The 15,513-nt window shown below is 37.3% G+C and overlaps 1 protein-coding gene across 1 annotated transcript in view; it reads left to right on the top strand.

The window, feature by feature from the left end:
• Positions 1-15,513, top strand: part of LRMDA (leucine rich melanocyte differentiation associated) — a gene marked incomplete at both ends in the record, with an annotated part of 699,972 nt that overhangs the window by 579,448 nt on the left and 105,011 nt on the right. Inside the window, one exon of the mRNA XM_080620269.1 lies at positions 12,441-12,525. Coding sequence (XP_080476395.1) covers positions 12,441-12,525 — 85 coding nt within the window. The remainder of the gene's footprint in view (positions 1-12,440; positions 12,526-15,513) is intronic.

Raw genomic sequence — 15,513 nt, 5'->3', positions numbered from 1 at the left:
TTCTGCTGACTTAGCGTGACAAGAAGTTTTAGCTGCGATTCAGTTTCGTTCCCACACGACAGAATGAAGATAACTTATGAAAAGCATTTTTAACCTTCCTATTTCTTAATTCCTGTGCCTATTAAGCAAGGAGATCTGTGCAACTCAACAATAGCCCTAAAATACTGTTATCTTATAATTTTTGCGATTTAGCTGTCATTTTTGCAGCAAAAGGTGAAGCAGGCAGGGGACAGCAAAATGAATAGCAAAGCAAAGTGAACTCTCTAACGTTGCAAACAATTATGCTTATGAAACTTATGTACAGTTCTATATTAATCTGATTGTCGTTGTATGTGTTTGCGAGTGATGAGATTATGTTACTGATTTAATTTATGGAACAGTTTCAGAGGTTCTTATCTAGAAAAAAGGAAGGCAGCTTACCTTGCTGATTCTGTCTTCTCTTTTGAAAAATCTTTGGACATTGGATTGGCAAAAACAAGTGTAGAAGTTCTGAATAGCCTGTATGCCAAAATACATGCTAGAAAAGTAAGATATTACTGTATTGCATGTAATGTATATTTGAGGTCTGCATCTGTCTTTATATGTAGTTTATATACTGTTGCTATGCTATAGCACAGCATAAATCTCAACAATTACTCCAAGAGTGCCGTGTTCTATAGTTGTGATATAATGTTTGAAATATATTGCAGGGAATGACTGAAAGAAACCTGCAATCTAATACATTATCAGCTTACTTCTCTTCATGTGAGTGACTTGCCTGTGCTTTTGCACCTTCTGTTGAAGTTATATCTAAAAACTCAGTATCGTTTTTTGACTTCTTCAGAGCCATTGAGTGAACAGTGTAATGCCATAAATGGCATTTTGGGGCATTGGTGAGGTAGGAACTTAAGAAAAGGTTAGCATCTGCTAACAGCCAGAAGTTCATTTGTGATTCATTTTTACCAGACACTTCAAAGGACAGTTGTCTATGACAACTCAAAATTCTGTAGGCACAGTTTCAGAGTTTTCTGGTTTGGGGTATGTTATTTATGTGTTGGGTTTTGTTTTGGTTTTTTTTTCTTGCACTTTATTTTACTAGCTTGTAAGTCCGTTGAATCCTGCATAATGGAAATTAAAAGAAGGTAGCATGTGTATTCTGAGAGGGTGAAGATGGTGAAGATACTGGTAAAGAAATGCAAGATAAAAAGTATACTTCCTACTTGGACTTACTTTCTCAAGCTCAGGCTGGGAGTCAAAGCCAGCAGATATTCCTTGATTGTTTTATACTTTTGGGGGTCTTTTGTCAACTTTCTGATTTCATTAATTACAGACAAAGCATTCAGAAATCTGTCTTAGGGATGAATATGATTTAACAACTTTGAATTTATTTTGTACTGTGATTTTAAATGGATTTATTCATGTTTTAAAACCTAGCATTAAGTTTTACAATTAATAGATTGCTTGTTGGATTCTATTAGTTGGTATTCCTTACATTCACTGTTGTGTTGCTAGAATGTTTAAGTGTGGTTTTAAGGATAGATCATGTTATCTACGATAATGAAAGATATTGAGCCACTTGAGCACTACAGTTAAACTCATCACAGATGGAAATATTAGCATCTGGTATATTATTAGGGACAGGTGATAACAATGGTTGATTTCCTTCAACTCATTAAACTTAACTGAGAGTAGAAGAATGTCTTGCATCCTTCTGCTTTTAAATGTAGATAGCTAAGATACTATTTTTAAAGAGATACAAGGCAAATAACATAAAATAATAAGTCATTTATTCCCTTACTGAGATTGAAAAGAATAGATGCAAAAATTATTGACTTTTGAATGCTGTAAGTTGAAAAAGAATGGTCTTGGAAGTCAGAAAACCTAATGGGTAGTTTTGTATGCTATATGTTACAGTAGAACAAATCAATTCAGGCTCCTTAGATACAGTCGTTGCCTTGTGATTATAATTGTGTAAAGTCTTGGAGCCTTTGATCAAAGAAAGGCATTTGTAACTAGGTCTAATCCAAGCTCTTTAAGGTGTTTAACTTTCATGGGGGGGAAGGGGTTGATAACAGCTGGGATTTAAATTTAGTTTTGCTGAACTTTTGTTTTGAAAGGATTTCTATTATACACTGCTTCCTTTTCCATACAGAAGATGGATCATTGAGTAAACCTAAAAGGGAAAGAGGATATGGGAGGAAATGGGTGGAGACACAGAATTAATCTTCTGAAGAAAAATGTTTGATCAGTGGGTAGGAGAGGATGAAAACCTCTGATGTTGACAGCAGGCAACTTTCTGACTAGTGTGTGATTGACAACTTTGATGCTCCAGTGGGGAGTGAGTGTCTAGCCGTGCTCAGGCATCCTCTGTCTGTGGGTGGTAGTGTTAATAATGTGGCAACTGGAAAGATTAATTGTGGACAAGCAGCAGGATTACGAGGAGGGCTTCGCAGGTCTAAAAGGAACAGTGGTAGGAAGGCCTCTGATCTGTCAGCCCAAAAGGAAATTAGTTAGGGCAGGCTGGAGCAGGCTTAAAAAGAGGGGGGGAAGGGAGAAGATGGAGTAATGGGAGAAGGGAAGCATTTAGGATATTAAAGCAAAATGAAGAGGATATTGAAAAAGGTCATAAACGGCTGGGTCTGATGTTCTTGAAAGACCTTAATACACTACATCCCCTTACAGTACATGCAGAGTTCAGCTTGTTTTGCAGGGAAGCTTTAGCTTTTTGCTTTAGAGCAACTTTAGAGCTGCAACATTAGGTAATACCTGTTACTTGTTTTCAAAATGAACCTTAGAATAAACTCTAAGAATTTTCAAAGCTGTCTAAATGCAAAATACATAGGAGAGAGTTTCTTAAGCTGCTTCTGCAAGTTACTAGCTGCTGTGTGTTTTACTTCCCATCCTTTTTAGTAGAAGTAGGGATTCTGCCAATAAATTCTGTGTTACCATTAAAGAGGCCATTCATCATGCTTACTAATGTTATTAATCAAGATACACCACAGTACTCTTAAAATGAGATCATTTTGATAAATCATGTATGACATGAAAAGACTTTATTCCTTTTAAGTGCAATTTAGACTGCATTTTTTTTCCTCATTTATGATTCATGGCAGAAACATGGATAAAATTCCCTTACACATTTACACCTTATCTTCAGTAATAATTCAGAACTGCTCTTAGATGAAAATTCAAGGTCTGATTCACCAATGCCGAATGCCAGCTCATTATTTTCTGGCATTCAGTAGTCCAAAAATAATGTCCATACATTAGCTGATTTTCACAATATCTGAATTTGGCTGCACACCAGACATATCGATTACACTCAATTAAGCCTAAATGCAGAAGAATTATCTGATGTTCATTTACATTTTTGATCCAGTTGCGCCCTGCTTTCAACCTTGCAATTTAACATTAAGTGAAAACTAAAAGATAAATTCAAGTGAAAAGTGATAATCTCTCTCATATGAGAATAAAGAAATATACTTTGAACTGCTTTGAATCTTCTTAAGATCCACTACTTCTGTTAAATAAGGAAAATTCTCTTGCCTTTTCTTGTTAAAGGTTATTGGAACTGGAAGGCCAACCAAAATAGAAGATCACTGTTCTTCTTGTTGTCCTAGTACTATAATAATTTGGCCTACTCTATTAATAGCATCACATATGAAAATAGGCTGCTAAAATGTCCAGAATGAATATTTGCTAAGTTCAAAGTCACAGTCTTGGTTATAGCTGAAACACTTGTGTTATTTATTAAATTAAAAAATGTCAGAAATGGATTGCAGTACTTTTTGCTAACATAGGTATAAATATTAGATAATTTTCATTTATTCTTGTGTTTAGAAATATAAAAAGGAAATATCCAGTACAGGGATTTAATTTGGAAAGTTGTTTAAATTTTACTGTCTCTCAAACCATGATTCAAAGAGGATTGTCTTATCTGAATTACAGTCTCTCATTTACTTCCTTCAGCAACTGAAAATATTTGAAGGAATGTATGTGATTGCCAAAAATAGCAGATCATTTGTATTTTCAAACCAGTGGTCTCTACAGATCTGTTTTAATGCAGCAGATGTACAGTATATCCTAATACTACACAGAATGTTCCCTTACTTGTACCATCCAAATATTGGGGTTTTTATTCCCTGAAAAGTGGAATTTGGTGATTAAACAAATGAAGCTTTTATTTAATATAGACATTTGAGAGAGAGTTGCCAGATTGTGGCTGACTCCATTTTCTTCTAAATGTTACAAAGTGTTTTGTTTTGGTTTTAGTGCTTCATGCTTTTCTTTGTGTTTGCATACTAGAAAAACATTTTTCACTTCCACATCATACTAAATGCTATGCATCACAGACCTAGAAGGTCAGATTCCTGATGATTTTTTGAGAAACTCTTATTATGAGTATTAGATTAGTAGGCAAAAGAAACATAAAGCCAAAAAATTCCCTTATCTTACCAATACCTGCCCTCAAGTTCCTTTCTTGTCTCATGAATTCTCTTTATTATTAATAAGAAAAACTTGGGAAAAAGACCCTATATTTCCCTAGGAAATTCTTTCTAATGAGATACTTCTATAAAAATAAATAAAAATGGCGTATTAGTTCAGACTAATCAGATTGTGTTTGTCTTCTTTATTAGGACTGGTTAAATTACTATTTTTAATTTTCTTAAAAATGGCTGTTGCTGAAAGATAGTCATTCAGATCTTTGTGGCATTCATCAAAATATGAGAAACACAGTTTAAGACATGAGACAGATATTAGCAATACCCTTTTCCTTCCTTCCCCTCCATTCATTCAGTATTCATCTGCTTTGTTCTTATATTTTTTCAGTGCCATGGTCAAACATCTAAAACCAGATTTAAAAATAAAGCAGTTTCGATGCCAGGTTAGGAGGTCATCTCAATAAGCCTATAAAGATCAGACACGTTGTGATAACACCACGTATTTTTTTCTGCCTCTTCCCCTTAATTAATGTGACTTAATTTATGCTGGAGGTTTAGTAAAGGCAACTACTAACTTGTAGTTAATAATGCCTAGATGTGGAGCAGGGGAATTGGGAAATCACATTTCATCAAGGAAAGCCGTCTTTCCATGTAAGCATGCCATGCCACCTGTTGGTTTTCCAGAACATAACAGTGTAGTGAGATCAGCTGCAAACTCGGGCGGGCTTATTTGACTGCTCTAGCTTAGTATACAGCTAGGGAGAAGAGATCAAGACCTTTTGTAGCCTGCCATATATAGTGGTACTGTCAGGTCCTGCTTTTGCATATTTTCTAGTCTCTATATTACCCTTTCTCTCACTCTTTATCCCTTTCTGTCACTGGGTTTACGGGTCCTGAGTTTGTAGAAAAGCAAATACATTGTAAGTAAAATTGTTCTCCCGTAACCATTCCCTGGGGTGGAATGGTTAAATTCCCTGGGATGGAATGGTTAAAGTCTTTGTGTATTGTTGCTTCCTGTAATGTTTTCTGCTATCACAAAGCTCTCAAAGATCTCACAGTGAAATCAAAGCCCCATTGTGGTTGATGCTCTGAAAACTTATAGGAAGAGGTAGTGCCTCTAAATTAGTATTTTGATGTTCTCTGCAAGTATGTCATAAATTCAACCTCAAATTAATGCATTTAAATCTTTCTGTTTCTTTGTTATTAGGCAGACTATGTTCCTCATCAAACATTTAAACATGTTTTTTATTAATCAGTAAACAATTAATTTCTTGTTAGTTATGTCTGAAATTTTTTGGGAAAATATCTTGAGGAGGAGTGCCATGGCAAGTTTCTGTACAGTTTATAGCAAATTTGAACAAATCATGACGGCCCAACGTACTCATGGGTTAATACATCTGAGTTGTTGCTGTCAGTGTTTCAGGGGGTTGAATCAACTCATTGCTGATGTATTGGTGCACAAATAGAATCATAGTATCATAGAATGGTTAGGATTGGAATGGACCTTAAGATCATCTAGTTCCAGCACCCCTACCAGTGGGTAGGGACACCTCGCGCTAGACCATATTGCCCAAAGCCCTCTCTAACCTGGCCTTGAACACTGCCAGGGATGGAGCATTTACCACTTCTTTGGGTCAACCTATTCCAGTGCCTCGCCATCCTCGCAGTAAAGAACTCCTTCCTTATATCTTAACTGAAGTTCCCCTGTTTAATTTTAAACCCATTTTCCCTTGTCCTGTCACTACAGGTTCTGATGAAGTGTCTCTCTCCAACATCCCTGTAGGTCCGCTTTAGGTATTGGAAGGCTATTATGAGGTCTCCACGCAGCCCTGTCTTCTCCAGGCTGTACGGCTCCAATTTTCTCAGCCTGTCATTGTAGAGGTCCTCTAGTCACCTTATCATCCTCATGGCCATCCTGTGGACTTGCTCCAAGAGCTTCATGTTGTTCTTATATTGAAAACACCAGAGCAGTACTCCAAGTGGGGTCTCATTGAGAGCAGAGCAGAGGGGCAGAATCACCTCCTTTGATCTGCTAGTCATGCTTCTTTTGATACAGCCCAGTATACAGTTGGCTTTCTGGACTGTGAATACATACTGCTGGCACATACTGCTGGCTCATGGCAAGTTTCAAAATATATATGAATTATTGAAGGCTCTTGCCACTGTATCTCTTGATGAAGATATGCATGCCCAAGAGATCCAAAATAACTCCTTAGCTTAAGCAGATGTTTGTGCAGACTTTTATTAAAATTGTAATAAGCTATGTATCTGTTAAAGTATGATTAATTTTAGAGTACTGAGTACATTTGAGACAAAACAAGCTTATTGGAAAAATATTACTGTTTCTCTACCTAAAAGGAAAAAGATTTTGAAAAGCAAATCCTTCGAGTTGGAACTATACCACAGATTGTCCCATTAATCATGTACCTTTCTGGAGAAATGCTTTTGTCAGTTTAAAAAACGGATAATGCAATCATTTCCTTCATTCTTAATTGTAGTTTGCCTGTGGATATATAAAAAATCTTTTAAAATAAATCATACTTTCTTAATAAATTCAAGGTTTGCATCTGATAATGTGATATATACCACTGGGCTGATCACTGCAATGTCACAATATTGTTTGTCGGTTTTATTTGAATATAAATCACTAAATGAGAAGCAACAAGCTCTTAAATTGCTAAGGTTATTTCTCTGTGACCTTACTAGATGACTTTGACAAGTGTTAGAACTGTGATGAATGAAAATAAACAACAGTATAACAGAACACAAGCATTCTTGGTAATTGTGGGTCAGACTTAGAGAATGAGTGTCATGCTGTCCCCAAGAAATTTGTCTCTTCATCAGTTCCTTAAAAAAATAAAAGACTGAGTCAAACTCAGATGTTGGAGATTTGAGATGTTCCCAGATTAGATTACAGACATGTTGCAAAGGAAAAATCCCAAACACTTAAAATCTTTCTGAGGTAACAGATGTAAGAGAATCCTTAGTCTATGTCTTGAGCTCTGTAGTAAATAAATTCTTAGTTATTTTTGGTTTTGCTACCACATCTCATTTGGCACTCTGCCACCTCTCTTTTGGATGATGTTTTGTTCCAACTTAAATTTCTCCCTGTGATATCCTCTGAAAATGTTTTGGAATTAAATGTATTTAGCTAAAGAAATCTTCCTTTGTAATGTATGTGTCTGCTTAAACCATTTTACTTAACCCCATCTTTCCATAAGTGCATTGCATATCTGTTGAACCTTTGTCAGAACATGCCAATATGCTGCTACTCTTCCTGTATTGTAAAATTTTCCAGGTATAATGCGTTAATGGCTACTACAGTTACTAATGTGTATAGGTGTGTAAACAATTTGTGTTATGCCTTAGAAATAAGGGGTTGATTTGTTTAGGGTTTTTTTTTGTTTGGGGTTTTTTTGCTTGGTTGTTATTTGTTTTTTTTAGTGCAGCTTCTAAAGTATCTGTAACTTTGATGATAGTTTGAAACTCTGGTACTCTTTTACAATCTATTTAGTGTTAAGTACTACAATTCTTAGCTCAGATAAAACTTACAGGTTAATATGAAGACAGAGATACTTTCAATTCAGCAAATGTTTGGTTATGTGCATAACTTAGGCTGTGGATAGCCTAACCTTATTACTTTACTAGCCTTGTAAATTTTATACCCGATACTATGATATATACTTGAATGACTATAATGCTTGCAAGAATACAAGCTTATCTTGTAATAATACTGTTAGAATTTCTTTATTGAGCTATTTGGTGTTCCTATAAAATTGAAGCTACCGCCCATTTAACCAGATTTCCTCAAAGATGCTTGTATTTGTAGTTACTTTCCACTACAACAAGAACTTCTGATGCATATGTCACCAATACTTGAAGACATAACTGTCACATGTCAATGCCATCACTGTCAAAATATTCCTGTGAATATTAAATGTAATACAGTCTATATAAATCCTTCTGGAAAATAGCTTAGGGCCAAGTATGAGTATGTGGTAGGGAAAACAAATACTCATTCTGCTGGTGCACAGGCTTATTCAGAAATGTGATTCAGAACTCTAGCCAGTGCTTGTGCAAAACACTCCTAACCATGGGTGATATTCCATAGAATTAAAGTTCCTCTAACTGAATGCTTAGCTCAAAGGTAATGAAAGCTGTTCTATATTTGACAGGGAATTATATACTGTACATAAAATAACAGCAAAACACCAATAAACAAACCCTCCTGTTCTTGCTTTTCCTAAAATTGGAAATAAAGCTAAATTGCCCCTTCACTCCAATATCCTTTTTAGAAGCTCTTGAATTCTGCTTGCTCAGTGGTATATCGCTGAAAAGGCAAAGTCTCTTCCAGTAATTTTAGGAAAAGCTATCATCAAGCTGTCAACAGTCTAAAAGGAGATTAAAAGTACCAAAGAGAAACCTTCACTATTATCAGAGTCCCAAATAAGTACACTTGAATAGGCGGATAACATCTAGAGTGTACAGTATGAGACCACTTATTCCTCCAGCTTTTGGAGTGATTTACAGGGTGATTTAACTATGTTAAATAGTTAGTGACATTTTTCTTCTTGTCTTGCCCAAACAACTTGTCCCAAAGAAAAAAGATAGTTGTGAACAGATGCCTGTTCTTGGAATTCGTTTCAGATGTCACACTGCTGGGTGTTAGGAGCATCTATCTCATCCTCTGAGATGTTATGTTCCATCAGCTTATATTGGTCCTCAGACAGAGGATTTCCAGTACTTCATAGACCATAGCAGACTGAGCCACATGTTTACAGTTCACTAAAATCAAACTATTATTTGTTGCACCTGAAGGTGAGATTTGTGTCTGTAGCATAAACTGTATGGAAAGAAGATACCCTGAAAAGTCATGTTATCATTGATGAGTCAAGGGAGGTAGGATTTTCTAGATTTTTACTCATATCTAATAAGTAGCATCCTTGCTAGTTGGGCAAACTTACCTCTATTAAGATGTTTGTTTTGATGCATGATGCGTCTTCATGTTATGATCTGATTTTTGCTAGGGACAAAAATGGGACTATAACTATGGTCTGACATACAAGCAAAAGCTGAGTACACTATTCAGTCACCTCTTCACATTTTAATATACACTGGAACAGGTTTCCAAGAGAAGTTGTGGACGCCTCATCCCTGGAAGTGCTCAATGCCAGGTACGATGGGGCTTTGAGCAACCTGGTCTAGTGGAAGGTGTCTCTGCCCGTGGCAGGAAGGGTGGAACTAGATGATCTTTAAGATCTGTTCCAAGCCAAACCATTCTATGATTCTGTGATCTAGGAGTCCTATAGCTATGACAAAGAAGATTTTTAAATTACAGCCTTTAACAAACTATTACAGCAGTTGATGTCATTTACCTGGACTTGTGCAAAGTGTTTGACACTGTCCCACACGACATCCTTGTCTCTAAATTGGAGAGACATCAATTTGATGGGTGGACCACTTGGTGGATAAAGAACTGGCTGGATGGCCGCACGCAAAGAGTTGTGGTCAATGGATCAGTGTCCAGCTGGAGACCAGTAACGAGTGGTGTCCCTCAGGGATCGGTGTTGGGACTGGTCTTTTTCAACATCTTTGTTGGTGACATGGACAGTGGGATTGAGTGCGCCCTCAGCAAGTTTGCCAATGACACCAAGCTGTGTGGTTCGGTTGATATGCCGGAGGGAAGGGATGCCATCCGGAGGGACCTCGACACGCTTGTGAGGTGAGCCAATGCTGCCCTCATGAAGTTCAACAAGGCCAAGTGCAAGGTCCTACATCTGGATTAGAACAGTCCCAGGCACAGCTACAGGTTGGGCAGAGAAGAGATTCAGAGCAGCCCTGCAGAGAAGGACTTGGGGATTTTGGTCGATGAGAAACTGAACATGAGCCAGCTTCAGTGTGCGCTCGCAGCCCAGAAAGCCAACCGTATCCTGGACTGCATCAAGAGGAGCGTGACCAGCAGGTCAAAGGAGGTGATCCTGCCCCTTTACTCTGCTCTTGTGAGACCTCACTTGGAGTATTGTGTGCAGTTCTGGTGTCCTCAACATAAAAAGGACATGGAACTGTTGGAACAAGTCCAGAGGAGGGCCACAAGGATGTCAGGGGAATGGAGCACCTTCCGTATGGAGACAGGCTGAGAAAGTTGGGGCTGTTTAGCCTGGAGAAGAGAAGGCTGCGTGGAGACCTCATAGCAGCCTTCCAGTGTCTGAAGGGGGCCTACAAGGATGCTGGGGAGGGTCTCTTCATCAGGGACTGTAGTGACAGGACAAGGGGTAACGGGTTCAAACTTAAAGAGGGGAAGTTTAGATTGGATCTAAGGAAGAAATTCTTTACTGAGAGGGTGATGAGGCACTGGAATGGGTTGCCCAGGGATGTTGTGAATGCTCCATTCCTGGTGGTGTTCAAGGCCAGGTTGGATGAGGCCTTGGGTGACATGGTTTAGTGTGGGGTGTTCCTGCCCATGGCAGGGGGGTTGGAACTAGATGATCTTAAGGTCCTTTCCATCCTTAACAATTCTATTAAATTCTATTCATTCTAATCTAGCCTAGCCTAGCCTAGTCTAGTCTATTCTGTTCTATTACCATTATTTATTTTCATTATTGTGGATTTCTGATTGTTGGTCTCAGGTTTATTTTGGCAATCAAGATTTGAATTGGTATTTATGTTTTTTCTTCTCCAAAACATTACCACTATATTTTACACTTTTATCTTGACTGGCTGTTGTAAACCTGGTTTTAAAATGATTTCAATTAAAAAAATATATACATTTTGAGGATATGATTAATTCCAAAATAAGAAGTAAGTTTGAGGTGGATTCATTTGATTGACTTTTGCAGTTTATAAGCCAATGTATGAATAGGGAGTAACTTGCATAGTACATAATTATTTTCGGAAGACTCCTTTTAGAAAATTAACATGAAATTCAAGAAATAGTTTAGCTTTTGTAGACCTTCTCTTTATTTGCCTTATCTTTTCTATTAGAATTATCATGTAACTTTTAGGGAACAGTGTCCTTTGTGTCTTTTATTAAAACCCATAATCTTTTATGCATGTTGTAATGGGTAGATTGTAAACACTTAAGCAAACTCTGAACGTGAAACAGATCGTATCACTATCATGGTATCAATCCACCTAAATTAAACTGATTTTTAAAAACTGTGATGATGATTCATATTCACCTACATGATCCCTTTTTTCATATCTCCTTCTAAGAATACAAGGCTGCTGCTCTATAAGTAAAAAGTAAGATGGTAAATGTGGCTTATCTTGACTTTATATTGTGCTTCCCTTCAGATGAACCATCCATCTGGATGATTAGTTTCTTGCAAACTATAGCTCCAGAGTCTAATCTTTAAATCAGGATCATAGGATCTTGAGACTTTTATTATAGGGAAAGATTGTGATTTCCTCTCTCCTCCCCTAATATTCTGCTTTCAAGGATTCTGAGCAAGTCTTTTTGGCACTCACCTCTTTATATATATTAGACTTCTGGTGTGGGTTTTAAGTGTTTATTATTAAAATTCTATATACTTGTCTGCTTTTTTGCATTATAGGCATTTAAATTTTTTAAGACATCCCTTCATTTAACTCACAGAACAGTTGAATGGCAGAATCTGGTTTTGTTTTGGTTTTTGCTTAAAAAGTATGGTGTTTTATCCCAGCATTCTATCTTCTGTCTCCTTATATGTGGACTCACTCATAACTTCCTTCAGCAAAATATTAAACTGTTTCACCAAGAAGAACATTTTTAACATTGCCCGAAGATTTTCTGATAAAGATGGTAATTTTCTGAAGCTGTGAGTTGTATGTACTCATTTAGTAATGGTACCTAATATCTTTGTGTAAACTCTTGTGAGTACAGCTAACTTGAAGGACTGTGGGCAGCCTTAACAAAACCAAATTAATCCTCAGTGGCTGGTAACTCTGTGCACCTGTAACCACATAATAGCACAGGTGCATCCTCTTTGCATAATCACCGATTTTCTCTCAGAGACTAATAATGTTTGTTTTATCACACAGGCCTCCAGTGATGTTGCTTCTGCCTCTCCAGAGATGTACTATACACCTCTGCCTTCAGGATCTAGAGACCTCACCAATCACAGAGGTATGAGCTAAACTTTATATTGGAGAACTGCTGCAAGGTGGTAAGCTTTGCTGTAAGACCTTCTTTGTATTAGTGAGTGCTGCATTGACACCTTGCAGAAAACACTGTGCCTTTCAAGCACTAGATGAGAAAACTGTACCTGTCAAGACTACAGATTTTAACTCACATTAAATAGGATTTAAGGTAGTCTACTGGGAAAGCAAATAAATCTGTGGATAATAACATTCAATGATAGTTTTTTGTGTGTGAGAAAAAAAGTAAAGAGCTTAGAGTACTTAAATATTGCTAAGTAGATGATTACATGCAGCAATAGTAATTTTGAGAGAATTTGTAAACTTTCTAATATTTGTAAAGAGAGAGTTTTTTGGCAGTTTAATAATGTAAGTCTATAATTTTGAAATTTTAACACATTTTTGTTACAATAAAAAAGGATTGTTCCCTGGTTTTCAACATTAAAGGCAGATCAGTATTTAATTTCCTTTTTAACCAGTCCTTAGAACTTAAAACGCACCTTGGGCAAATTCTCAAATTCTTTCTGCATACCTGTGGGGCAAAAGGTTCAGGGAACAGGTGAAAAACTGAATCAATCAGGAAGGGAGCATTCCAAGCTCTTTCATCTGTATTCTAAAAAGGAGAAATTCATAAAGCTGGCAGCATTTTTCAGCTTACAATGAGAGCAACAATGTTGATATTTATTTCTCACATTGCACATTGATTCCATGATTCTATCATGGAAACCATTTGTGTAGAGGCACATTTTGTATAGGATATTGTAATCAAAGTCAGCCTTACATTTAGGAATTGATGGTAGCTTAGTTTTAGTGTGTGCTGAGATTTTACAGCACTGAAGAAGATTGAGGCAGTATTAGTAGAATGCCTTATTACATGAAACCATCTGAAAGAATCTGGCAGGCAATGCAGCCAAGCAAAGACCTGTGATTCAAATGAGAAGTATGAGGAAAGCAACTGATTAGACTTTAATTTGTTGTAGCCTATATCACTGTCATTGTGCTAGGGCTAAAGATGGGTGTGAAAGCTATATCCTGGTCTTGGTGTAAATTGATATGGTGTACTGGAAATAGGATATCCTGAAAGTGCTGTAGTGCATTGTGTTCTGACACTGAGCTCATGTAGTAACTGGAACTTTTTGAAGAGAAAGGACTAATCTGAAATCCTGGATTTTAAAATGACTGCACCCCACTGCCCCCTAATTTCCAAGATGTGTGTTGTGGCTTTGATTTTCAGGTAAGATTATAAATAATAAGTAGAATGACAGAATGTTGTCAATGCCTACGTTCTAAAAAAATACAGTAAAAGACAGGTATCCCCAGATTTGTTTATTTAGATGATGGTGAATTAAAAGTGGGGCTAATTTGGGGATCTAACTTTGTGAAAGAAATGCCGGTAACATTAAACATCAAAAGGTGTGTGCCTGCATTGTTGATTGGCTTCTCTTGGAATAGAGCAATTATGTGGCTTTAGTGGGCATTGCAGACATGTCCGTATGGGTGTCCATTTAGAGTGGGAGCTTACCGGTTTCTAAGTATGGTTTTCACTAGGGTTTGGGAATGCCTGCTAGCTTACTATGAAAGGGGAAAATTATATTCCCCAGATTATCAACTTTCTACGCTTAGCTTTTCACATAATTCTCTATTACTTCTGTCTTTACTTTTACCAGAAATATTCTTCAGTGCACGCTAAACACACTGAAAATTTCCTAGATGATTAAGCACAGTTATAAATAAAGTAAATGAGGAAGAGTGTCATCCAAAAAAGGGTAAAATTGGCCCTAAAAGATACATTGTTATCATGATCCAGTAACTTTTTAATCTATATTTGTAAAATATATTCACAAAATAATTAACAAAGCTTTCCAAAATTCCAGGTCTTGTAAGAAAAGTTTGGACTGTCCTGCTGGCAGGGCCCATTACCTCAGTCAACTTCTTTTGTACAAAGCAAAATCTATGTTCACAAGCCCATAAAAGATTAATTGGAGTCAATAGACAAATCTCCAAGAAAAGAATGAAATACTTAAACATGCTATTTTATTGAAGTTCTGAATATTTTCTATTTTTTTTCTTCACTGCATGCTTTCAGTGTTGTAAAATATGATTGAATCAGCTATTACATATGTAAATATTGGCAGTTTTCAATGCAAACTGGAAAGAATGCTGTAAGTTTATGAGTGCTCTTACTTGTCCCCGGAGAAACTTGTTTACCAGAATCTCAAAGTCTGGCAAGTGGTTTGGTACAACTATACATTGATTTGGGAGGGATTATGAGGGAGAGGTTGAGCAAGCTAAATGTGTTTGAATGATAGTTTTACTTGGACAATTTCTCACACTATTTAGCTATGAATTTTGCAGGGAGAGCAAAAACATGTGATTCTGTATGCATTGCACCATGCATCTTACAGAATCATAAAATAGGGTTGGAAAGGACCTTGAGATCATCTAGTTCCAACCCCCCTGCCATGGGCAGGAACACCCCACACTAAACCATGTCACCCAAGGCCTCATCCAACCTGGCCTTGAACACCACCAGGAATGGAGCATTCACAACATCCCTGGGCAACCCATTCCAGTGCCTCATCACCCTCTCAGTAAAGAATTTCTTCCTTAGATCCAATCTAAACTTCCCCTCTTTAAGTTTGAACCCGTTACCCCTTGTCCTGTCACTACAGTCCCTGATGAAGAGACCCTCCCCAGCATCCTTGTAGGCCCCCTTCAGACACTGGAAGGCTGCTATGAGGTCTCCACGCAGCCTTCTCTTCTCCAGGCTAAACAGCCCCAACTTTCTCAGCCTGTCTCCATACGGAAGGTGCTCCATTCCCCTGACATCCTTGTGGCCCTCCTCTGGACTTGTTCCAACAGTTCCATGTCCTTTTTATGTTGAGGACACCAGAACTGCACACAATACTCCAAGTGAGGTCTCACAAGAGCAGAGTAAAGGGGCAGGATCACCTCCTTTGACCTGCTGGTCACGCTC

This window comes from Psittacula echo, assembly GCF_963264785.1.
Source record: "Psittacula echo genome assembly, chromosome: 6".
Taxonomy (NCBI): Eukaryota; Metazoa; Chordata; class Aves; order Psittaciformes; family Psittacidae; genus Psittacula; species Psittacula echo.
Note: the sequence above shows the minus strand (reverse complement) of the source record. Positions and strands in the feature narration are given on the sequence as shown.